Below are 26,741 nucleotides of genomic sequence, written 5' to 3' on the forward strand. Positions count from 1 at the left end.
AATTAAAGAAGGAAAAACATATCTATAGGAGCTATATACTATACAGTAAAATATGTGAAAGCATACACCCACCTACCCTTTCTTTACATCACCTATCCTGTACAGCATCGTTAAAAGCCTGAGGTGCATCCCAGAGGATTTGGGGTACACCCTGGATGGGGCGCCAATCTGTTGCAGGGCATACAAGTACTGTACACAAACACACTCACTCACACACCACTGGGAATTTGAAAATGCCAATTAGTCTACTCTGCATGTCTTTGGACTGTGGGAGGAAACCAGAGAGCCCAGGGGAAACCCAGCGCGCATGCGGAGAACATGCGAACAGACCTGAGGCGGGAATCGAACCCTCGACCTTGAACGCCATCGTACTGTACCATCACGAAAACATAGAGTATATGCTTATTAATATTGGCTAATAAATAAATATACTCTGGAACACTCTATCTATCTCTCTATCTATGTATCTATCTACAGTAACTGATTCAGGGAAAAGGACAAGCGGAGGGAATATAACCTGCAAGGGACAACAGTACCAACACACGCACCCATTCATACCTAGGGGCATTTTCACATGGCCAATCCACCCAGGACAATCTCCACAATTAAAATAGCCTTTATTGATCTCTGAATGAACAACAAAAAAAATAACTTTCTACGCACTTTTATCTTTAAATAATGATTACAAGATTAATTAAATGATAACCACTGAGGCAATAAAAACATTACACAATTCATAGCACACAATCACAAGACCCCCCCTTATCTTTCTTCAACCTTGATCATTTTTATTATTATTACATCACTGTTAAGAACAGCTTGCCGTGCAGGTGATTGCCACTCTCAGGGTTATTGTTTTGCTGCGTTGAGCTGACCGCAACGGCGATAAATCAGCCACTTGTTCTCTACCTTATGTAGTGATAACATGGCTGACTGACCTCAGTGGGAAGCTGATGTCACTGATTTGCACTGTCTCTGTCAGGACTTTCTCAATGAAATAAGTATATGAGAATCCCCCCCCCCCCCCCTTCTCACCGGAAATGGACAATTAGGCATGAAAAAAATATATACTACATTAGAGAAGAAATAAAAAGAAAAATGTTATCCAGGAGTTTTTCTGCAGCTGGAACACCGGGGTTCTCATACCTGTGATGTCGGGGTGATTGTGTACAAGAGATATATGTTAAGGGGAATTTCCAAACTCAGCATGGAAAATTTACCAGAATGGAATGAAGGAAGATGAATAGGAGGAGGAGGAGGGGGGTCACGGTTTGACAATGATTAATGTCTTTGAGGACGGGGCTACCTGCTACAGAGAGGAGGCCAGAGGGTGAATGATGAAATGCTGCATTGTAATTTGGCAGCATGTACCATAATAAATAATACAAGCAGCGATGGAACACCCCATCCAACCTCCTTCCTTAGATTTTTTTCTCCACCTTTCTCTCTTTTTCTCGCACCTCTTCCCCTTGTGAAAATCTCCATGTGAAAATTTGTCCTTGCAAATCTATAAAACACATCTATTCTTTAATTTGAGCCTATGCGAGCTGCTGAAATCCTTTTTTGTGTGTGTGTGCAATCTTTGCATCTCAGCTGAGAATCTTGCGACATAGTTATTGCTCTGGGATTTTACATTAGTGTGTATATAGGAACTAGGTCATGTATTGATTATATCTGAAGGCATATTCAGTGTGGGCCAAAAAATCTCTTATATCTTATGCTATATCTGTGCTGCATGCTAGTTCAGCAAGGCATGACCTTGCATTACCACTGGCTGCCCTTTTTTTTTTTTTTTTTTTTTTTTTAAGGTCTCCGGTGGCTTGGTGGCTTGGCAGGGCCTGAATAGTGAGACATGGCCGCACAAACTGCATAGCCAGTTACAGAACATACAGTATGCAAACCAACCACAAATCGATGTGGATGAATTCCCTGGCACGGTTACAGTATATCCATCTTATAGCTTATAGCACGGTCTCCTCCTGCTCACAATGTTGTCGGTTGTCGCAACTTTCAACAATTTCATTTTGCTTTATTTAAACCTGGGATTATTTTTTCGTGTTGCTTGCTACTTTATATCACAAATCTCCAGCTTTTATTGAAAATGAATTACTCCTATGTTCATTGTTTTGTTGTCTCTGGTGTGAGCATGTGGTTGGTTGACTGATTGATTAGACTTTTTTATTTTTCCGAAGCAATCTCATTCCCAGCAGAGGTTGCCAATTCCTGCTATAATATGAAACGTACAATAAATCCTACGCACTGACAAAATGACAAAATGACATCCTGGTAGCTGATTCCATTACACAGAAAAACAACTTTGTTGTTGTAAAACAGCTTAAATGTCAAAGATTTCATGTTCTTGCGAAGTGACTAGCACATGTGTCAGTTTATGCTAGCCGTGTGTTTGATCTCTTTCCGCCATGTGAAGTGAGTTGTGAAGCAGCAACCAAAGCAAAGGTGTTGTCACACAACAGAGTGATCGCTGACAGTTGGGAATGTGATGCTGCCTCGAGAGCTACGATATAGTTAAGACGTTAACTTGCCGTCTCATTTCACAGCCAACGCGAGTTAAGTGATCAGACAGCTTGCTTATGTTTTTTTTCTTTCTTTTTCTTCCCCTCCCCCACCACTTTTCTCTTTAGGGTCTTCATGAAGAATGTCAGTACCTCTTCCAACCTCAGCTCATAGTCCAGAGGCTTGTGGGGATTTCCGTGCTCTACCCGGGCTACTTTATAGACCAGATGATTCCAGGTCACAACAGATCTGTTCTCTACAAGTAAGTGGACGTTGTAGTATGGCACAGAGACTAAATAACCAGACAGATGAGCACATGGAAATGCGGATGGATGAGCACACAGAAGTATGCAAATACGCCCAGGCAACAGCCCAGCTGGGAATGATTGATTGGTTCCCAATAGGATGATGTGGAAATGTTTTTTTTTTTTTTTTTTTTTTGCAGGTAGTCTCCACAAACATCAGTCATGATATCTATTTTAGCATCCAGAGCTTCAATGAGGCTGATAAAGACACTTGTGCCATTTGCAGCACTGCTCAGCATACTAACAGCAGGATGTCTGTACCGCACACACACAGACACAGACAAACGCACGCGCACACACACCCTGTTCATCATTCCGTGCACATCTTTTTCTGTTCTCTTTCATGGGTCTCCATGATTATGATGTTCAAATATTAATTAGTGTCTCAAATAGCAAGCAGCCCTTTCTTAAAATAGAGATGGAAGCATCTAAGAGACATAGGTGTGAAATCAGAGCAGTGCATAACCTTGGAAAAATGAAGAGTGTGAAATTCTCGACATGATCTCACACTCCAATTCACTACACAAAACAAATCGTGTGAAAAGTTACAGAGCAGGGTAAGTGCACCTATCAGTTTCCTGTGAATGAAACTAAACCAAGAACAGCCAAATCGGTTTTTAAATTTGTGCAGCTTTTCATATCGGGTTTTTTCCCCCAATATAATACCGTGTTACCTCGGCATACACTTTAAGAATTTTCACCTTAAGCACAAAAATATTTTAAGCATATATTAATATTTTTGGCATACGAGTGACCAAACCGAGCTAAACTGATGACGGGCTAATTTGCGAGTACACCCAGTACTTATGTCATTGGAAAGCCATGCGACGTGAATTTACTTTCTTTTCTTTTTTTTGCAATTTGTGCATGATTTAGTGAAGTCATAGCACCATGGGTCCCGAGAATGTTATTAAGGACAGTAGCAAAAAGAAAACAGAGCCATATTCATATCTTAGTTCAAAAAACAAAAAACAAACAAACAAAAAAATGTTTTAATATGCAAAAACTATGATTATAGTGTTGGAAATTGGTATAAAATTGATATTTTTTGATGGCTGGAACAGATTATCTCCATTTTACATTATTTCCTATGGGAAAATCCGCAAATACTGTATCCGCCTCAAGAACTGATTAAATTTGTATGCCGAGGTCCCACTGTAGTTTTAATAAAGAACATAAACTCAAATCTCCTTATAAGAAAGATTGTTTGGTGTTAAAGCATGGCACTGATTACTACGGAGGTTTCAGGCTATAGCAGCGTAAATGTACTAAAAGTAGAGTCAATGATTATGTCAGATATGATCTGTAATATTTGGTGAGTTTCCCTCATATTCTGGCAGCTGTCAATAAAATATCTGCTCAGTCTTTGTAATGCTAGAGATTCTGCGAACGGAAAAATATCATCAGTCAGAACAAAAAGCTGTCTGTTCCTAAAGACCTCCACCTTAAAATAGTCTTGTACGTACATGTAGTCTTACAAAGAAACAAGTTCACAGTCATGCCACATGGAATCATTAACATTTAAATTCTAAGTATTTAAAATTCATTACATTTAGGTATTTGGCAGACGCTCTTATCTAGAACGACTTACATTTTTATCTCATTACACATCTGAGCAGTTAAGGGTTAAGGGCCTTGCTCAAGGGCCCAACAGTGGCAACTTGGTGGTTGTGGGGTTTGAACCTGGGATCTTCCGAACCGTAGTCCAATGCCTTAACCACTGAGCTACCCCTAGCAAAATTAATTAATTATACAGATTAAATCATTTTACCAATGTGTTGGTATTATACAGTATGTGTTGCCATTATAGACATCAATAAAACAATAAAAGGGGGGCAGGGGTGATGGTGGTGATTGTGTATTTAACAATTGAGTTCTTTCCCAACCTTTTATCCCCCCCAAATATGGTCATCAAATGAAGATCACGTCAGGCTCACTAAACAATTAAATACCTTTTTCAGCAGAATAAACATTACCCAGAAATTGAAATTATTTAATTACTTGTGAAGTAAGCATAACGGTGCAGAAAATTGCAAATAGCAATACATCATTTAAGCCTGAATGAAATGGGAGCAGGTTCCAACAAGACAATTTAAATGCAGAGAAACCTATTTACTGGAACGGTCATGATAGATCATGTAAACAAATTGTGTTCTGTTTGATTAAGCGTTTGATGCCTTGTTCACATTGCTTAATTACCAAGATACCAAAGTAAAGACAGAACAAAGTAAAACAAAAAATGGAAACACATCTAGGTTTTTAATTAGTTATAGTTCATGTCTACGAATAACATTTAAAGTCCCGAGCAAGTTATCCTCACTTCTGTTTAGGGTGCAACAATTTACCAGTTTTAATACTAAATATATATTGTAGTGTTTTTACGCCGGCAAGAATGCTGGAGAGACGAGTGAGCTTATTTGCTGCCCAATGCAGTGGCTGGGAGTACTTTATTTAGCCCACAGCAGGTATGGCATGAGCAGCACCTTCACTCAGGAGCCTACATCCAATTCAGCACTAGCTTGAACTGGAGCACATTTCACACGTCACACAACCACACATTCAACACAGATCCACAAGACACACTTCTAACTCACACACACACACCCTGGCCGAAACCACTACCCCAAACACCTTTCCTCGACAGGGTGAACACCTAACAACCCCTCCCGCAAAGCATGATGGTTACTAGTCCCAAAACCCCGCCCACGCCACAATATATATATATATATATATATATATTTTTTTTTTTCTTTCTTTTTTTTTTTTCTAAGAACTTTTTATACTATTGAAAAAAATGGTATGGGGTACATGGTAGGGGACAGTTGACACAAGTGGACAAGATTTATCTGACAGTACATTTTGAAAAGCAAGCTTAAGGAGACTCAGCTCTCTCAATTCCTTCATGACACCTTCATCGGCTTCTATTGTACATTGAATAGGAATCTGTCCAGGATACGTTTTTAGGAATTCAAATAAAATAAAAATCGAATAGAAATAAATATAAAATTTGATAACAAACCCAATTTTTCCATTCATATACTGTGAATAATAATATTGACAATAATAATTATAAATATTATTATTATTATTATTATTATTATTACATGACGTATGAAATACATATAATGCAATCCCCAATAATGCAGTGTGTTAGACATCTTTAATGTCTTCTTATTGATCACTGTAAATGTTCGGACAGTGGTTAGTCATATACCACTTACCCACGCAGTTACCAAAGCAGGTATTTATTATAAAGTTCTCGAAAGTAAAAATGACACCATATATATCCAATACTATGTCTTGCATAGCTCTGATATTTCCTGACACTGTAGCTAGCTAGTATCCTCTGTAATTGTTAACCACGCTGCCAGCAGTATCTATAGCCATGACTTGCCAGCTGTCAGCTTTGGTGGATTCTAACTACTGGTTTAGGTGCATTTTGGATACTTTCCTTATTTTTTTTTTTTTACACTCCAGGCTTTCCCTGGTGTCTGGCACGTTTTATTTCCTACATCTGTTTTAGATTGGTCTGTCAGTCAAACTGTTCTACTGCTGAACATGTGAGAGGCTCTGAAACTAACATTGTCATTTTCCGACAATTCAATATTTACAGTTTCTGCAATCAATCCATTAACTTTCACATCCTGGTCAAGTTATTAATTAATTGTTAGCAGATGGCTAAGATTGTACCTCAGCTTAGACGACTGTGTGCTTAGGGTATATTGCTGTTACCTTTAGCTAATTGTGTAATATGATCTTGTAGATAAGCATACATTATAAGTCTGATTAAGAGACTTAAGAGACTACTTATAAAAAATAGTTTAAAAAGGTATAGCTACTGGGAATATATATATATATATATATATATATATATATATTAAATTTGCAGTGCTATCAGTGTGAAGTTTGTGTCTCACATTTTGATCATAATATATTAATATATTTTATGATATAATATAATATTTTTATATTGTAATAATAATAATCATAATAATAGGTATGACATAGATATGCTGCAATCCCCAATGATAATAGGCTTATGTATAGACTAACATCCATAACACTTAATACGGAAGAAAGTTCTGCATTGTCCAAAAATGTTAATTCTCTTTGTCTTACAGAGTATTTATCCCCAGCTACATATCCTCAGTAAAGGTTCAGCTGGTGGACTGCAGTACCAGGAACAGGAGCAGTGAAAACTGTCCAGTTTTACTGAAGTTGAGAGCGAGAGCTCCACCTGTCCACAACTCCAGTGCTGTGGACTGCAGAGAGAACATGCCCTGCGAGCTGGAGGTGCCACTGCTGTCCTGGGAACAGTGGTACTACATTCTAGTGGAGCGCTACCTCAGTGTCGCAGATGTGTACTTCCGAATTGGTGTCCAGGTCAAAGGTAAGAAGCTACTGAATTATGCCTGTGAAGGTGTTTGTTGGCCCATATGTACAATTTGGAACATCTAGTAGTAGTAAGTCAGGAAACTAGTCTTTATCTGTTAGGAGCACCTCGTTATAGCACCAAAACTGTCGCCATCATGTACCACATGTACTTCCATCAGAAAGCTTTCTTCAAAAAAAAAAAACTAAGAAATTAACTTTTATGCAGACCATATATGAGCATATGTATTAGCATGAACATGTCATTGTGTGATGTATTTATGAAGTTGATTGATTTATCTTATAGTAAGTGGCTGACTGTTCAGGGTCATAGTGGCTTAAATTAGACTGTTAGTTTGCTTCAGACTAACTAAAGTAATTAAGGAAATTCAACAAGCCAGTATAAACAAAAACAATAATTATATCATCATAGATTAGATAAATAGTGTAAAAACACAATTTATCTAATCTATGATATATATATATATATATATATATATATATATATATATATATATATATATATATATATATATATATATATACTGTACATAGGTAAAGCTTATTTTATAATGTATAAAAATTATGCCCGAGGCAAATATCAAAAAGTCAAATATTGCATGTAAAAATTAAAAACAAAAAAAATATATTACTAGGTTTTTAAAGACCCCACACTGATGCTTGGTGGTAAAGGATGCAATTTAATGTTTCCCTTGTAAAATTTTATATGAAATTCCCTTAAATATTAGCATCGATTCACAAAACATTGAAAAGATAGATCCGTTTTTTTTTTTTTGCTGGCCTCTTCATGCCGCATTGTGGCACAGCATCTTCTGTGGAGCACTTTGATGTAGACATGCTGTTCTGTGGTTGTCCTTTGCATGAGAAAAATCCTCGAGATGTGTGAAGTCTGTGGTGAGAAAAGGCTGTGCGATATGTTTGTGTTTGTGTGTGGGTTGGCGGGACACAGTGTAGTGCCATTTTGTCCAATTAAAATACTCGAGGGCACGTCTCAGCACTCCAACACCTAATTTAATGTCATCCTAGACACAGGGTATTGTCGCTAGGATATTTGGAGTCATGATCTGTTGTGTATGTTCGAGATTTGAGTCACTGAGATTAAAGGAGAACAGATTGATACTGTAGTTGTGGGATTCATTACTTATTTATTCATATTTCCAGGCGTAAATATCCAAGCCATATGGTTTACTGGCTTATTGTTTTCTTATGAAAGCATTTCAGTTGTAGGAATGTATTGGGATATTGGAACCATGTGTGGTTTTTTTTTTTAACACTGATTTTTCTCACTTGGACTAAGCGCAGCAGGAAAATTAAAGCAGGGTTGGTGACGAAGGCTTAGCCATGAATCTTGATAAAAAATTGGAGCCTCTCTAGGCTAAGCCGAGGCCACTGTCATGCAGAGGAGTCACTGTTATTATTCTGCCTGATGTCACAGTGACGTGTTGATGAATTTCCCTGTTCAGAGTGTTTTCACTAAAAATGATAAATATAGCAATTGCCTTTATGTGGGAAGTAAAATGGATGGGAGATTCATGCGCACTATATTTCTTTATCAGAGAGATATTTCTAGGGAAACACTCACATTGATGAAAATATATGAACTATATGCAGTATATTTACATTTACAAAGACCATCTACTATCCATAATACATTTGGCAAAAAGCCTAAATAAATTCTCATAAATAGTGTATAAAGAATGACATAATCTGTTCATAAAAAAATATGGATCCGGCCTATAATTTGCGTAAACAGATTTCATGTTATGTCATGTTTATGTTTTGCGAAGTGTAACTACAATTATTTATGACCAGTTATAAAGGATGTTATAAATGTTATAGATGTTTTATATGGATTTCTGTCATGAATGCAACATTAGATATTATTTTGATACATAGTTTTTAGAATAAGTGTATGCATCACAATGTATTAAAATTTTAAGTAAGTAAGACTTAGCTATTTATAAAGTACATTATTAATACTTTGTTGGTTTTAGAAAAGATTTTTAAAGCAGCGACTTGCCTTGGCATAGAACGAGAAGTTTTTCTCGGCCACATCGAACAGGACAAACAGGCCTTCTTTTTATAGAAGGCCCTGGTCAACCAGGTCATCACTCTGACTATGGTTTAGCCTTTTTCTCTTACATAAAATACCTTTAATTCTGTAAATAGTGAAAGTTTATTTAACGATCCATAGCTACTGTAGGTACCTGGTGGCACGGTGACTTAAAGGTTAGTACTTTGCACCTTGCAACTTTATGGTCTGGGTTCAAATCCCGCCATGCGAACTCCTGTACATGGCTCTCCCTATGCTTGGGTGTTCCTGAATTGCCCGTAGTGTGTGACACCCTGTCCAAGGTGTTACCCCGCCTCATGCTCCAGGCTCCATGAGCGACCCTGTATACATGATAAAGTGGTATAGATGATAAGTGAATAAGCAGTTAGGTAGCTCTCGATTAGTTCACTGTCAGACTGACAAACAATCCGGTCTCTTTGAAAATCCGAAATTTCTTTTAGACGTGCTGGGGTTATTTCAGTTTGAAAAGATGGAAATAATTAGCTATAAGTTAGATGTGTACATTTTATCATAAATCTATAGGTGTTTGTTTAATTCTTGCATGTAAGCGAATGGCACTTTTTCATTTTTACAATTTGATTTTTCTGGTGCCACAACAAGGCACACTAATCCACAGGCTAAGAAATCATGTTCAAATCCTTAATAGGTAAAGCTACCATGTATATTTAATATTTATCGTCTGCCTCTTTGCTTAATGCAGTAAGGACAGTGCTGTATAAGAGTACATACAGCATTCATTATTTAAAAATAGTAAGGTAGTGGACTGGTCAGAATGATCGCAAGCCGAAGAATAGATTTTGTATAACGATCAGAATGTATGCCGCTTGGCAGACTACAATGGAGTTCACAATGTCTGACCCCAACAGTATTAATGCAGCTCCGTGTCGTATGGGAGATGATGAAGTGGCTGCAATGAGTTGAGTGCATTTTGGAGGACCTTGCGCAGCTCAGGAAGAAAGTGATTCACAGCAATGTCAATTTTAATATAAAAGGGGTTCAATTTATTGGAAAGAAAGTGGATATCCAGATCCTGTTGCAACATAACTAATACGGACTCGAGACTTATGGAGACCCATCATTCATTAAGACTAATGGAGCTTGAAGATTCACTAATACGATTCAAAATTCAGCAGCAACAAATCACTTCAAATCTTAGGCTTGTGGAATAGAGATAAATGGACATTATAGTTCCTCCCACTATAAATTTAGGCAACAAGGCACCTGTTTAGCTGAATTGCCTTCCTTTATTACTGAAGTCCAGCTTTTTAAAACTTGTGTATAATACCTCATATAAGTAAAAAGAAAAAAAAAAGAATCTGCTTAATTAGCATTAATTTAGGAATTAAAAGGTTTTAGAAAATAAGAACTGTCGCCTTGCACCCAAAGGGTCCGGGTTCAATTCCCGCCTCTGGTCTGTGTATATGTTTGGTGGGTTTTCTCTGGATGCTCTGGTTTCTTCCCATAGTTAAAAAAACATGAAGGTTAGGCTAATTTGGCATTCCCAAATTCCCCATAGTGTGTGTGTTTGTGAGCCTACAGGACAAACGGTATAGACAATGAGTGAGCGAGCCAGTTCATAGCATTCATGTCAGTTTTAGACCTGAATTCAGGCCAGGACCTTTAGTGCCCACATTATCATTATCCAAAATCATTGTTAACGACATGAACAATTTGTTTAGTCATAGTGACATTTGGCCAAATTACAGGTAATAGGCAATACCTACTGTACAGGTAGGCAATAAATAGAAATAGACAATCTGTTTCAGGTACTGTGCATGCCGAATGGATTTTGCTCCTAATAAAGGCAGAAGTAAAAAAAAAACTATTATTATTGTATTTTTTTTTTTACATGAATACATACAGTAAGTTCAAATGAATTTGGTTATACTTGTTTAAAGAGGTATCACATGGTTTGTCATGCTGGAAAGTGCACAAGCTTATACTACTTGACGTTAGATTTTTTGACAGCTTACATCTGATGAAATTAGCCCATAGAATGGTACAGTATATGAAGGTTTATGTCAGATGCCATGAGGAGCTTTTGTAGGCGTGTTGTAGCATTATGAACACTGCCCTGAAGTAGGGTCATCGTTTATTTGTCTGTGCGGCCAGCCATCCATCCATCCATTCGTTCATTCATTCATTCATTCATTCAACCTGATCAGGCTTAAAGTGGAAGTGCAGCCTATCCTGCGAACACTTGATATAAGGCTTAGTCCACACATACATGAGAAGGATTTTAAAAACAGGAACCTGTTTTTAAATCTTCGAAAAGCACAAAAAAAATTGCTGTCAGAGCATGCCAAGCCAGCAGGCAGAGATATAACTCGAACCTTAAAGCCATGTTGTCCAATCAGAAGCCAGTAAAAAAAAAATCTTCCACGTCAAACTACGTCACATCGACGTCAAATGCGGGAGAAATAGCCAAAAGGCTGTTTTTATTGTCCATATGTCATCACTGCAAAGAGTTTCTAAATATCCTGGAAGGTTTCCCCCTGCCAGAAGGTTCATTTTCAGTAACCTAAAACTGAAAAAAAAAGTCTTTTTTGAAAAATGCCCGTGTACATGTGGACAAGGCCCAAGATTAGAATTCGCCCTGGATGGGACAATAGTCCATCACAGCGCATGCTGCATACAGTACATGCATACTGTAGCAGTATGTATTTGGAAGGTGGGAGGAAACCTGAGAACCTGATTAAACCCACAGGATATGCTGCGTCTCCATCCATCCATCTTTAAAATATATAAAGCTAATATATTTTCTTCCTTTATAATATTTTCCTGTCTTTGTGAATTCTTTTTTTTTTCTTTCACCTATGTGCTGGTGCTGCACTATTCCTGCTTATATTCTTAAGGTAAGCAGGGATCAGGCGGGGGCCATTGATGTTCAATGAGGCTGAAAAGGTCTTAGACCAGCTTAGATGAAGCACACGCAAGGGAAACAATTGGCCATGATGGTCTGCTGTACCTGTGGACCGTATTATTGCTCTTGAATGAGGAGCAAAAAAGCTGTGAAAATTGTCTACCTCTCAAATTGCATTGTGTATTGAGCCATTAAGAAATGGTCCGTGGCTTTACTGCAGCGCAGTTTATTGCTTTCAAGGCTGAGAGTCCGGTCTATTCCATCAAATGCACTTCCAAAATACGATCCCGTTATAAATTTAGACGTCCGGATTAGTGTATGGTGTGTAACATAAACCAAAGGATAAAAGTGAGTTCTAGCCAACCTACGTTTTTTTATTTGAGAGTTAAAATAACAGCTGCATTTTATGATATGCATGTACAATCATGTGGTTTACCAATTTCTTTATTTTCTGTTCCAAACTACTTATTAGTAGTCTGTTTTTTTTGGATTAGGAAAAGATGTGTATGCAGAAAGATATCGGATATATCTTTGCTTTAGGGATTAACCTTGAGGACGCATAACAAGCACAATTTGGCACATTTCACCTTGTTTTCAATTCTAAGAATAGATCGCATTTTATTGCATTCAGGAGAATTCATAAAGCTGTACTTTGGATCGAATACAATTTTAGGTTCACTTTCAGAAAAAAAACAATTATGCTCCTTTACACAGTTAAAAAAGCATGCACAATAAGATGGAGCAAATTGTTAAGGTGTGGTTTAACCAGGCGGTTTATCTGGCTAAATAATTTAGTGTGTACTGTATATACTGTATATGTATTTATAGCTATACAGTAGTGTATATACTGTATATGTTTGTACAGTATTATGCCTTGCGATGAGTTTGTTTCCCTCCTCAAGCCTTCCTGCACTAGTCCATGTTTAATAAACCGGAGCTGGTGAAGTACATCCGTTTTCTTTAATACATCATCATCATGCTACAGTGTTCTTTTTTTAATACATCAGTGACGGCAAATCCACCAGAGTGCATTTTCTTCATCCATTCGCAATGATTTAATCTGTCCTGCAGAACAACATTGATTCCACTCCTTTTAGGGTCCTCTCATATTTTTCCCCCCTGACTTGGTAGAATACACACTGTGCATTGCCTGACCTTGTGGAGTCATTGTCCCTTGGATCTAACCTTCAGGTCAGCGCTTTTGTCAGACTTAATTCTATTACGCTGTATCTCGCTCTTCCCTCACTCTTCAAATCAATTTCATCTAACAGCACACGCTGGCATTCTGCCATGATTCTCAGGCTCGCCTATACTGGCCACCCACCAGCTGAACTCTTAATCTTCCTGCCCTCCTTCCCCCACTGCTCCGGGACCTTAATTAGCAATATATCCAGGGTCAGTGGAGAATAAAGATCATCTTCTGGTTCAACGGAAAGCTTCCTAGAGAGGAGGAGAGAGAGAGAGAGAGAGAGAGAGAGAGACACAGAGAGAGAGAGAGAGAAACTTTTGGGAAGCACTGGTGCCATGGGATCAAGTTTCCCTCTCTTGCTCAGCTCTTTGCTCATGAACTTTAAATTGCATGTTAACGCCAAATGCTAGCCTCACATAAAAATCAGACAATTGTTAATTAAAACTCAGTGCAGCGCTAAAACCCTGATCTTTCAGCTTACTATTTAAGAATTCTTCCACTGTGTTTAGTAGCAGTGCTTAGTATGCATGCTTACAGTATCTAATTTATTTCACTTTATATAAAATAGACAGACAGAACAGTTGACAAGAACGACAGAATCATTTCTTGCTGCTTATTAATGCGGGATCTTTACTGTTTCATTTCCACAAACATTGAACCCATACTTCTATTTAATTCTATACTAATTACGGTGGCGCTAAAGGGAGCACTGTTTCCCTGAAAAGGACACGAGCTCCTTTGAAAGCCTCCCCTGAGAGCTTTAGGGGGAGCTCTATAAAATTGTCCACTTTTGTTGTGTTATAGAGCAAGTAGATTATTAAATCTGGCACATAACAGTTTATAACATCACTTTCACTAACTATTTTGCTTTCGCTTATAATGCAGATATCCAAGTACTGCAAGAGTAAGTTAATTTAAGTTCTGTCCAGCGGTCGATTTAAGACGCACTCATTTGCAGTTTGATGCATGTGCAGTACGCTGTCCAAACTTGCGGTTTATAATCTGGCACATAACTGCTCCTAACTTTACCTCTACTCAACATTTTGATTTCATTTATGGCACAGGTTTACCTATAGGCAAATACTGCCAAAATCTTTTTAATTTCTGTCCTGCCAGATTTGCGTGATGCTGTGACAAAATCGACTGGACAGACAGACAGATATACAGACAGACAGGCAGACACACTGGTTGAGACTGGTTTTAGCTAACGTAAAGATATCACTGAAAGACATTTACATTTAGGCATTTGGCAGACGCTCTTATCCAGAGTGACCTACATTTTTATCTTATTAAACATCTGAAAGAGCAAGTTCTGACCAATGTACAGACAGAATCTTTCTTTTATTTACGTACAGTAGATATTTTATTGTAGAAGTCCCTAAAATAAACATTAATAGCATAAATTTGCCTTTTTTTTACTTTTTTTTCACTATATTTGAAATCCCGTGTTTTCAAATGGTATTAACTGTCTGCAGTAGTAAACTGTCTGCAGTTTTTTTGCGGTATCCATGTTATAAACCATTATTAATTAATACACCATCTTTTTTTTTTGTTTAGTGATTTTATTTTCTTCATTCCAGAACAATACCAGAAATGTCAAGACTAATAAACAACATATGTAATTTAGTAACACCAACAACAGGTACAATAAGTTATTTTAAGGCTGTTCTGCGGTAGTTCTTGCATGAACAGTATAGTCTAGACTATTTTCAAAACCCAACAAGCACACTGATGAAACCGGTTCTTGTGAAGACCAGCCCAGGAAAGCTAGACCAAAACTTACCTCTGCTGCAGAGAAGTAATTCATTGATATTTACCAGCCTTAGAAATCACCAATTAACAACGCCTCAGATTAGCGATATTATGAAGGGCTTTACAGAGCATAAGTGGAAGACACATTTCAACATCAACTGTTCAGAGAAGATTATTGCATATTTTTGATGCCTTCAGTCCTGTTTCATAATGTAAAAAGAAAATAAAAATCAATAAAATCCCATGGCGTTAGAAGGTGTGTCCAAACTTTCGACTGGTTCTACACACTTTTTATGCACAGTTTGTCCGTGCATGTAACTCGGAGAAGGCGTGGTGCAAACGGGGGAAAAGAGGCTCCCCGTAATGCAAACACTGACTGAACCACTATAGCCATTATAATTAATGACGGTTAGAGCTGTGAAAATACAAAGCTACCGCAGTGACCCTCTTGATGCTAGCTTTAATTGCGATCATTGCTCATTAGCTCTAGGCATCAGAGAGCCCTCGTTTCCATGCTCCGTGTTTGAGTGACATTCGGAGAGGCAAATTGAAGCTGGCAGTTACGGGATTTCAAAAGCCGTTTCCAAGACAATAGGCACCAGCTTTCAGCTGCATAATGAGCATATTTCATCACAAGTCTGTAATTGAAACATCAGCCATGGAGATAAAGGGTTTAGCACATGGCACATATGCTAACGTTATTTTGCTCGTGTTTGTTTGAGACTTTCAAAGAGAACAGATGTAAGTCCGAGTATCCCTGCAATTATCATAGATCTTTCTTTCTTTTTTTTTTTTTTTCTGGCCCTGGAATACAAATGACTTTAATTAGGACTTTAAATCGTGGTAAGCTCTCCACACTGATGTGAGGAAATCGTACTGAAATTCAAGACTAATCCATCACAGTTATGTCAGCTGTGAGCTTCGCTGTCGAAACCTGTAACTCGATACAGAACAAGAGTTTAATGCTATGATTTGAACAGCTGTGTTTTTTTGTTTGTTGCTCAAAGTCAGGATTAATTTTGGTCTTTTAAGCCATTTGATATTTTTCAGATTGCTTTAGATACCAGTGCAGAGATTTACATGCTCAGGCATTTAACTCAGCAGTTAAAATAGAATCAAAACAGGCCAACGGTTGATCAACAGGCAGAACACAATGCAACAAGAGTAAGCTGTCTAAAATATTAAATACGGAGAACTTACAGTTAATTCACGTGTATACTAAAGAAATATAAACTCCCTTCAACTTAAAATAATTGAGGTACACTAAATGTGTTCAATCAACATAATTTCTTTAATCTAGTTAAAGCCATTTTTTTATGTTGATACAATAAAAAGGAATTGTGAATGTTTTACATTCTGAAAGGTAAAAGTTTAAGCTGCAACAATAATTTGAATAATTTGTCATTTAAATTAGTTCGAAAGAGAAATGTAATGTTGAATGAACAACGGTAAATGTATAGTCTTTTCAGCTCAGCACTTACAATGACGTATCTTTGGAAGGACTGTTTGGGCACTTAATGCCTTTATAAGGAGGCAAGCATTTTCTCTATTCTTTTCCTAGTCACTCCCTAAAGTATTCAGCCGTGGAAGCTTTCATGACTCACTAGAAAAGAACTGAAGGGTTGTAAACATATATTTTAAAGGGGACCTATTATGCACAATTCACTTGTACAAACAAAAACCTGAGAAAAAAACATTACATGCTTTTTACTGATCAGGGCTTAAATGTGTAGTTCTTTTGAAAACTTTTTCCAAGTTTGTCTTGTATCAAAATCGTATCTCATATAAGTACATTTTAACAGATCTTGATTAAATCTTTCTGCTCTGCAGACTGTATGTTTGTCACCTAAAACACAAATACTGTACATTGCAGTTAATCAGAGCCAAGTTCCACAACCCTTGTTCCATGCACGAATGCATTTCAAAGTTCAGCTGTAAAAAATTTTTTATAACTTATTTCTTCTCTAGAACTAACCAGAACTAGCCATATGGCTATTCCTTGGGAAAGAAAGAAATTACATTTATAATCAACACACCATGACTTTTATCAGTTTAGCTTAGTTGGACTGCACAAGCTTTATATGAGTCTCAAATGCATGTTACCACATAATGAAGATTATGGACTTCACGGTCGGTATGCATATAAACAAGCCAATTAGCATGTTTCTCTTTTGTGACCTCATATAAGAAGATAAGAAGATACTCTCTCCCTGCCCTGTTGTTCTCTGGTGATGCAGAGCTCAACTACACTGACAAAAGAAGAGGTGGATCAAAGGGAGTTTGTGGTATAAAGTAAAAGCAGTATAGTATTACATCTGTGGTGTATTTCAGTTAGAGCATTAACATACAGTACACACGCGTGCACGCACACACACACTTTGGGCAACCTCTGAGAGCTATGTTAACTTGTGAACTTGTTTAAGAAATAGTAAAATATAGGACCTTTTTAATTGTTTGACCTTTCCTTGACCTTGGTTGCTGAACAACTTTATTACCCTGTGTAGGATATCATGTTACTCATCACTTCTCACCAGCTTCAGGGTGTTTAGAACCATTTTGAGTTACTTGAGTTTCTCCTGTGTCCACATGGGTTTTCTCTGGGTTCTCTGGTTTCCTCCCACCTTCCAAGAACATGACAGAAATGCCTACGCCAAAACTGTTCCTACTGTAGGTGTGAATGTGGGTGTGGTCATAGTGCTTGGTTGTCCCACACTTAACGTTTATGGGATGAACTTAGAATCCTCTTGAAAACTCATTAAAAATAAATGAATGAATGAATGAAAGAATGAACAAATATTCTAACATTAGCTAGCTGGTTTAAATTACATTATTCAAATCTTATGCTAGCAAATACAAAAGATAAACTGAGCCAAGTTAATTGCTAATCTGGAACAAATATTTAGCTAGGAAATCATGGCTAATATTGCTAAAAAAAAAAAAAAAAGATTATATCCAATAAAGAGATTCTTATATTTTCACAACCCTGTGTATTACACTTTTTATTAAACAATTTCAGTATCTTTAATATGTAACCAGCCAAGGTCCATGCATTTGCAGTGACAAACCTTTATGAAGCCATAAAAATGATTCCACAGGCTGAAACAAATGTCCAGAAAAGGACTCCAAATTCACGAATTAAGGACAAAATTACAAAGAAACAAATTGTTGAAATTTGGTCCACAGACTGACCTGGTGCCTCGAGAGGTAGCTGACCGTTTAGCCTTCTTTGACATCCTGATTGAGTTCGCATGCAGAGCTCGGACATGGATCGGCAGTGAGATCAGACACCTGCCAGAGAAGCTGGAGCGTTATTCATCCTTAATGTTGACACACTGACAGCAACTAATGGCAGGTGATAATGAGAAGCAGACGTGTTTTGAAGCATCCGGCTGTGCTTGATGTATAGACACAAAGGTGGTTTAAACCACCCTCAAGCCCTCAGGCTTAAAATGTTGAGCGAGAAATACCGCTACAGAACACACATTCGGCACAAAAAGAGACTCTGTTCTTTTTTTTAATCTTTTCTTTTTCTTCTATTCATGAACTGGAGAGCTCTGTTGGAATATTGTTTTCATTTAGAAAGTCATGCTTTCAGGCCATGCACTCCTGCCAGTCTGGCCAGAAGGCTCTGATGGTGGAGTATTTGCCAAGGCTGTTAGTCATAACGACCACTGAAGAGGCACACCACAGGCAAATTTCACTGTCGTAACCTGTCCCTTTTACCCGTAGAGCTGATCCTTTAAAAACAATATGGCTAACTGTGGGCTATAATTATACCTGAGATAAACACAAAGTTAAGACTTGCTACTTAATTTGCCTCTGAGTTACAGTATGTCTGGATTTAATTGCATGGGCAGGGTGAGGTTTGCTTCAAAACACAGACATGACATGATAAACCTTAAGGAAAAATGACTTGTTCATATTTCTTCACCTGGTAATAGCAGGTACAGTGTTTCCTCACCTTATCTTTTCTTAGTGCTACGATCGATTGTAATAAGTTTAAGGGTTCTCCAGAGTAGGATCCTGATAACCCTTTACAATTGGCATCTTGACCTTGACTACTCTTTTAGATAATATAATATCCTCTATTATCTAGCTTCCAAGTGCTTGCTTTAATTACATGATAGATGACGTGATACCCAAAAAGATTCAAACTTTTAAAATACTATCGCTTATGCAACTCCACACATTTTTTTGTCAGTGCTTTTGGTACCAAACCATGTGCTGTGTACTAGGCTGGCGGCCAAAACAGAGGTTGATCATTATAAAGTGGGCAAAAGTTAAAAATGGAAAACTTCAGCAACACAAAGTACTTGGAATTTAAGATTGCTGTGCATGAACACAGAACACTTCAAAACAATAGAATAGTCCAATTGAAAGAAACAAAAGTGCACAGTACTGTATGTACGATTACTTCAGAGTGGTTCCATAGTCCTGTTTAGACATTTAACTACTGGTTATCCTTTAAGATTATACTCAAAACACGAAGAATGAACAAGTGGGAGTAGAAGCCAATATCCTGCAGTGGTTGGCATGAGAACAACTTCAAATGGATGTTTGGATCCCTAGTGCATTTTACTGGAAAAAAAAAATATATATATATATATGTGTTTATCCTACACATCATATTTTCTGTTTCATTAAGTTTGCCTAAATCATTATTTCAATATTTTTGAATTGCATGCATGGAAAATATAATGTATAAAGTGTAATAATGACTCGCATAATCACCCTGAATGCCAATGCACAGTTACAGTACATATACTGTATATAAGAATATACTGTATACAAAGTGCTGTATACTGTACTAATACTGTATATATCATGTTTTAGTTTTTCTTCCATGTGCATTTTAACATTAACTTTTATAGCCGTGCTATTATTATAATTCAGGTCTTCACTCTACCTCAGTTTCTTTGTTACTGGTTTGTTTTTCCGATGACATCCATGTTTTCTGTGTTAAGTCCTTGGTTAGTTTGTGCATTTATATGAGCTGTTTGAGAGCAGAATGCAATTTACTGACGTTTACTCATTTTGGCAAATTGTTATTTTTTGACACACAAGGTTGTCTATAATAGAGCATTTAATTTGAAAGGATGACCTTTTTTATAGAAGCTTTAAACCTTGATGTTTTAAGCAAACATGACATGTAGCTGTTAAATTTTCAAGTAAAAGCCAACGCTTTGTGACGCCACGTGATTGCACCGCTCCTTTATTTTACATGATCAGGGAGACGAAGGTACATGCAACAAAGAGGCTGCCATGAGTCTTTTGAATGTGTTCGAAGGACTTTTGGGCAATGTTGAAACCAAGAAAGGCACATATACACTTTGTTACTGCCATTTCAGACATTTTATGAAATAGGACATCATGCAATTTAGATGTTATGCAAACACCTAGTTAGATACTTAACAAAACTGTATTGGATGCAAGCAGAGTAAAAATAATCACAAAAATGCACAGTTTGTGTACAAGAGGCATGAGATGCACACGCTTTGTGTGTGGAAAACTGTTGCATTCACTTCGTCTGGTTCGGTCCAATATTACTGTAATGTTATAAGCCGAATGGGATGACTGATGGACACACGGTTGGTTGATACACGGATAGACGTGCTATGATAGGGAGCTGTCGTCATGCGCGGCCGTGACACTAAATCTGGTCAAGTTGGCTGATGATGCAAGATTTTGTGTTGCTTATCATGTTCCTCATGCTCTTCAACAATCTTTGTAATTAAAAAGATTTTGTGTACAACAAAACAAGCACTAATTTCCCTTAATCTAATTTGCTGCCAGTGCTTTCTGTTTGACTCACTTCAAAATCACAGTGAATGCATGATTGCTATGGTTTTTAATTAAAACTCAACCAAAATGTTATTATTTACTCCAAATTGCCTACTTAAATAACCACAAACACAATTGCAGGTTGATTTATTTATTTCGACAACTCAGTTGGAGGTGAATTTATAGCTTTTTGAAAAATGACACAAAACTTACACTTAAAGTATGGATATAACCAAAACAACTTTGTTATAATACTTTGGCATTTGTGCCCCCCCCCCACCCCCCTCAAAACTGCAACAAGGGAGTGATCTCACTTTGCTCAAACTGTTCATATCCTCCTGCGTCTTTGTCTCTGTCTGAAGTCTTGCCATTGTTCTCATGCGTTTCCAAAGCTTGTTTTCTGTTTTTTTCCTAGTAACATGCCTTCGTACAGTATTTAAAATTCTTCATTTTGACCTGTGCCAGTTTTCTCAATTCTAACTATGGATTATCTGGCAATAGAAGGTTTTTTTTTTTTTTTTTTTTTTTTAGATTAGTATCTGTTGCCATCTGCCTGTGTTTTGACCCCTGTCTGGAGTTTTGTGCATAATTTTGTCCTTTTATCCACTGCCTCCAATACGCACATATCGCATAACTAATGTTGTAATGCATTATAACTTGCAGTAGACTATCCTGTGTTATAGTGTATTGCACTAGAGTCTTTGATGTTTGTTTAGATATATATAGTAGATTTTGCAATGTATTACTGTATTTGACCTGACATTTATTATAGCTGCTCATAAGCATTTATGCAGGGTCAAGCATGTTAAGGTATTATGTATGCTGTGTAACATGGCCCTGGGTGATTCTTATAGCCAGTTTAAAGTTAATCAGTATTCAGTGGGCTGTCTGAAAAGCATTAGGTCCAGTGCAGCAACTGGTTTAAGATGCATTTTCTTTCATTCATCATAATGTGGATGTGAATGAGAAAGTAAACAGTGATCACACAATTTACTGTTTGATTACAGCTTAAAAGGTCCTTAAGTATCCACTTTAGATCATAAAATTAAGGTTTTTGTTTTTATACATGAAATGATATACAGTAGCTTTGCTTTTTGATTTTTAATACTTAAATTCAGCTAATATGTATGATATTATGTTAGGTTTGCACACACTTATGTCATGTTAAATCTTCTTAGCAGTTATACTATTATTTAACATAGTAACAGTTTGAAAGCAAAATAAGAACTCAATTAAAATTTCAATTAAGAAAGGAGTATTGCAAACAGATGATGGGGAATATTTTGTGCACATTTTCTTTAAATCACAAGGGGGTTAAAAAGCACAAATGCCAAAATATTATGTTAACATTGTTTTGGTTACATACCGTAAGTGTGACTTCGCAATCACACACTCCACCTCCCACAACTCTACCTCCCACAATTTTGTCACAACAGATAAATCAGGTTCCTATCACAGCACACCGTTTAACATCTGTTTGTGCATCACCCAACACGGTGTCCTTCAGTCGTCCTCTAAGGTTTATATTATTACATATTATAATGGAGCGAATGCAACTTTATACACACACACTGCTCGCACATCTCATTGCTCTTGTAGACAAATTGCCCATTCGTTTTTTAAAGTGTTGTAACATTACCTCGCTGCTTAATTTTCTTATGAATATATTACCATGCAGTAAGTGCATCATGGCTCCCAAATGCTGCAATGCAAGTAAAAGCATCAGCAAGACGGAAAAAAAAAAGAGATGTCAAATGCGAAGTGAAACAGAAGGTTGCACTACAACCTGACTTCACCACAGTGCTTACATTAGAGTATTCCACATACTGTAGCTTGGTACGTACAATATGGCGTTCACACACATTATCTTAGACCTTATCAACGTCATTAAGTAATGCATATATGACATTTATTACTGTTGGCTTGACTGCAATGTCAGTAAGAAAGCGTAAACATCCTTTTTTGGGGGTTCAACATCCAAAAATCCAGTAAATGCATTTAATTCATTTACAGCAGCATTCATTTGTTGAAGCAGGTAGTTTTGCTTCCCTGATCACATGACAGAAAGAAACAATGTGATTGGCTTGTCACTAATTGTTGACTCTTGCTCGAAAATGTGTTTGCAACATGTCATGGTTAGCTTAAAACATGAGTTTACATTGTTCATAACAGTTTAACAGGACAATATTTAATAATTGCCATTTTTAGACGTGCTCATTTTGGCAAATTATTATTCTCTAACGCACAAGGAAACATTTTGTGTGAGAGAATAATTATTTGAGTACAAGTCTGAAAATTTTATTTTTTGTGTTTTTCTCTTAAACGATTATGAACAATGTTTGTGCATGTTATAGTATTTTATGCAACAGTTAGTTCTAACCTAGCAATCTGATTGGTCGAGAGGCATTTCATGAGTTGTGACATAGAGCATGACAGCACTGGGAATTTTCAACTATACATTATGTATCACTCAGAATCACAGGTGTTTTAATAATCGTTAATTAGACTGTCGGTCGCCAGCAAATAGGTCGGCATGATCTGCAGTACTGGAAAGAGAGGAGGGCAGCTGCCTGCCAAAACCCACATCCAAAACCAGAAGCAGAAGCACCAGAAAACACATTTGGCAATGTTATTTCATGTTAAACAACACTTTCTCTTCTAAGTAATTGCTTCTAAGTCAGTCCAAATTGCCTCACATTTTAATATTCATGAATCTGCACTATTTCTCTGTGCTTAAATGTAAGCAGATTAGTGATAATGACAATGTTAACTGCTTTTCTGAAATGGTAAAGATCCTTTTCAGTCGTATTTCTTCCAATAACACACATGTTTGGATGACACTCCCATGGTTTGCTAACATAAATTGTAAGATTTCTCTTAAACATGTGGAGTTATTAAGCTAAGAGGAAGACAAATTGTAAGTTATAGTTAATAATGTCATTTTTAGTTTAACAAAATAAAATTTGTACAGCTTGCAAAATATAAGTGTTTTGTTTAGGGATCTTAGACCGTTGGGCTGCACATTAAACCTATATAAACAGCACACAATATATTTAACAGTTAAATATAAGATATGTTTAAAGTGCAATACCATTATATACAGTACACAAGAATAGTACTAAAAAAGGAATGTGGGGAAAAAGGGATTTATTGAAGAAACGTAAAGCAGTATTTCCATTACCTCTCTTTAAATGGCCTTAATTTGTGGTGATATGCCTATAGACCTCCTATTGCACAGTCAATTAGTGAAACGAAGCAAGGCTAGGGCAGCAACACAGGCCATTGGTCTCAGTAAACTAATTACCTGCAGTGTGCTCCACACAGCAAGACAAACAAGTTAGAATGGAGCCATGGGGCAGATGTTGCAGGGCTTATTTAATGCTGCAGAAGGTGTGAAGGATTGATCAGAACATGATTGATCACAAGCATAACAATGCTTAGTGGCAGTCCGAAAAACAATATCTCGATGAAAGTAAAAAGCATTTTTTAAGGTTTCTTCGCTCATTTCAGGGTCTTTGGTCACAGGATTATTGCAGTCACCTCATTTCTTTTCATTTTCTTTGCTTTTATTGCCTGTTTTATTAAAAGATTGAGCATGAATTCAATATTTATTATTGTTTATCATAACCATAATATCATATTTCAGAGTGCCCATGCTGTCCCCAGTACAAAAGCACATGCACATTCAGGAAAATGCACACAATATCTACCAACGTACAGTATGCATCAAACCCATGCACTGTGGTAACCGTCCTTTTTTCTTTAATAATTGCACTCCGGAAGTACGAAATTGTTTCAGCAAACACTATTTAGTGACTGCATCCAACCAGTCAGAGAAGAGAGTCAGAGATATGTCTAAATTAACAAGCCCATTTGCCCCAGCCTCATTAAACTGACTCTCATTGCATGGTGCAGATGTCAGGCTGGCACACAATTTGCTTTAAAACTAAAGGACCACCCCTAGGTTTATGGATCATTGGTCTTGTAGGCTTAATGCGGCGCGTGTGAAATGTGCCGAAAATAAAATAAAATAGAAAGCATTGGAGACTTTTGGAGCCTCGAAATGGTGAAAGATATTAAACCAAGCCTGATAAGCTTCTTTTCAACAACCACCCTGGCACTTATAGTAGAGGAGTCAGGAGAAGTAGGGCAAAAAAAAAAATACGGAAAGAGAAACATTTATTACAGAGAAGAGAGAGTAAGAAAAGTGAAAAGAGTCAGACGTGAAATGAAATGAGCTTCCTTCTCTCCACAAGAACTCTTATCAAAGCTGGAGTATAGATAGTCTTGCTTTTCTTGAGTCTGCTTACCCATGCTTATCAAGACTTGGAGCCTTGAGAGAGGCAATTAAATAGGTTTAGTGTGTTTTGGTTCTGTGGGCTTGTGTTAAAGTTAAAGAATAGCATTGAATTCTCTGTGCAGGTAGCAGGATTACACGGAAACGTATATAAAAAAAATTCAAGGTGAAAGATTCATCCTAAAGCAGTAAATAATCCAGGCACTGTATGTATTTTAGAAATGTTGATGATACAAAAAAATTAAATCATGCAAAAGATAATGCACACCAGAATAATGTCAAGACCATGCACGGAAGTACTAACCTACAGTAACAGCTTAAGAATAATTGGTTAGTATACCAATAAAACTTCTACAGTGATACATTTTTTGAATAACGAATGGGAAAAGATTACGAATACTCCCAGGCTACACTCTGCATGTTTCTATTCTCATTCCCTGAAAGCTTCACTTATTAAACTTTAAATCCACTCTGTGTGGACAGGCTCTGTGCATTAGATACTAAAGACGTTCCAGAGGATTCTCATCCATCTTACAAGGTGCAGGAAGACCTTGGTTGACATCACTTTTGGATAATGCTGAGACACAGGGAAGGGCTTTTTCATCTTCGTCAGAATATAGTCCGGACAGAAGCGATCGCATTTTTCAGTCTAGCAGAAAACTCATGTAAGGTCACCTGTCAAACATGGCTCTTCAGTAAGGGGGTTATGTAGTTCCTGTTGTTGGAAGCCCCAGTAAAAGCTAGGTGGATGTAAGCCATATTCCTGCCTCATGCCTAGTGTTCTTGGGATTTAACACAGCCCTGAGCAATGGTTACTGGAGATTAATGGAAAGATGAATTTACTCCTGGCACAGTAACTGCAGTGAATACCCCAGACAGATTACATGCTGGCCTGTTGTAGATTTGAATACTTAATATGCTTCAATATCTAACAAAACTGCACAAAACACTGTTTAATCATTCAAAATGTTACAGTTAAAGGTAAATGTAAACGTATAGTGTATATGTACAGTAAGGTAACACAGTGGGGTAATAGGTTAGCAATGTGGCCTCTCACCTCCAGCAGTTCAAGTCCTGCTGTAGGTCTGTGTGCTTAGAGTTTACATGGTCTTCCTGTGCTTGGTGAGTTTCCTCCCATAGTCCAAAGACATGCAGTTTATGCCAATGGGGCTTTTCCTAATTGCCCATATTGTGTATGCATGCTTGTGCCCTGCTAAAGACATCATGTCCAGGGTGTATACTGCCTAGTGTCCCAAGCTCCCTGGGATAGACTTCAGACCTCCACCAACCGTGTACACTATAAGCAGTACAGAGAATTAGTAAGTGAGTGAGCGATCAGAAAAATGACACTTTTATCCTAGGGGCTTTTCACTTTTATCCTAAAGGTTACCACTTTTATCCTAGGAGATCCCCAAAATCTAGGAAAGTTTTTACGATGGTTTCCCTTCCTGTCCCAACCTCCACAAAATTAAAGAACTTGTTGCCTGTCTTTAAAACTGACTCATAATAATATAAAACTTTATTAGAGTTTAAAATTTGGTTAAAGTATTTGTTTTGTTTTATATTTCAAGTCT

General features: G+C 37.2%; 1 protein-coding gene across 1 annotated transcript in view; it reads left to right on the forward strand.

The window, feature by feature from the left end:
- Positions 1-26,741, forward strand: part of tmem8b (transmembrane protein 8B) — a 152,520-nt gene that overhangs the window by 75,872 nt on the left and 49,907 nt on the right. Inside the window, exons 4-5 of the mRNA XM_053481276.1 lie at positions 2,643-2,776; positions 6,941-7,209. Of these exons, the coding sequence (XP_053337251.1) occupies positions 2,643-2,776; positions 6,941-7,209 (403 nt within the window). The remainder of the gene's footprint in view (positions 1-2,642; positions 2,777-6,940; positions 7,210-26,741) is intronic.

The sequence above is a fragment of the Clarias gariepinus genome, chromosome 21 (genome assembly GCF_024256425.1).
Source record: "Clarias gariepinus isolate MV-2021 ecotype Netherlands chromosome 21, CGAR_prim_01v2, whole genome shotgun sequence".
Lineage (NCBI taxonomy): Eukaryota > Metazoa > Chordata > Actinopteri > Siluriformes > Clariidae > Clarias > Clarias gariepinus.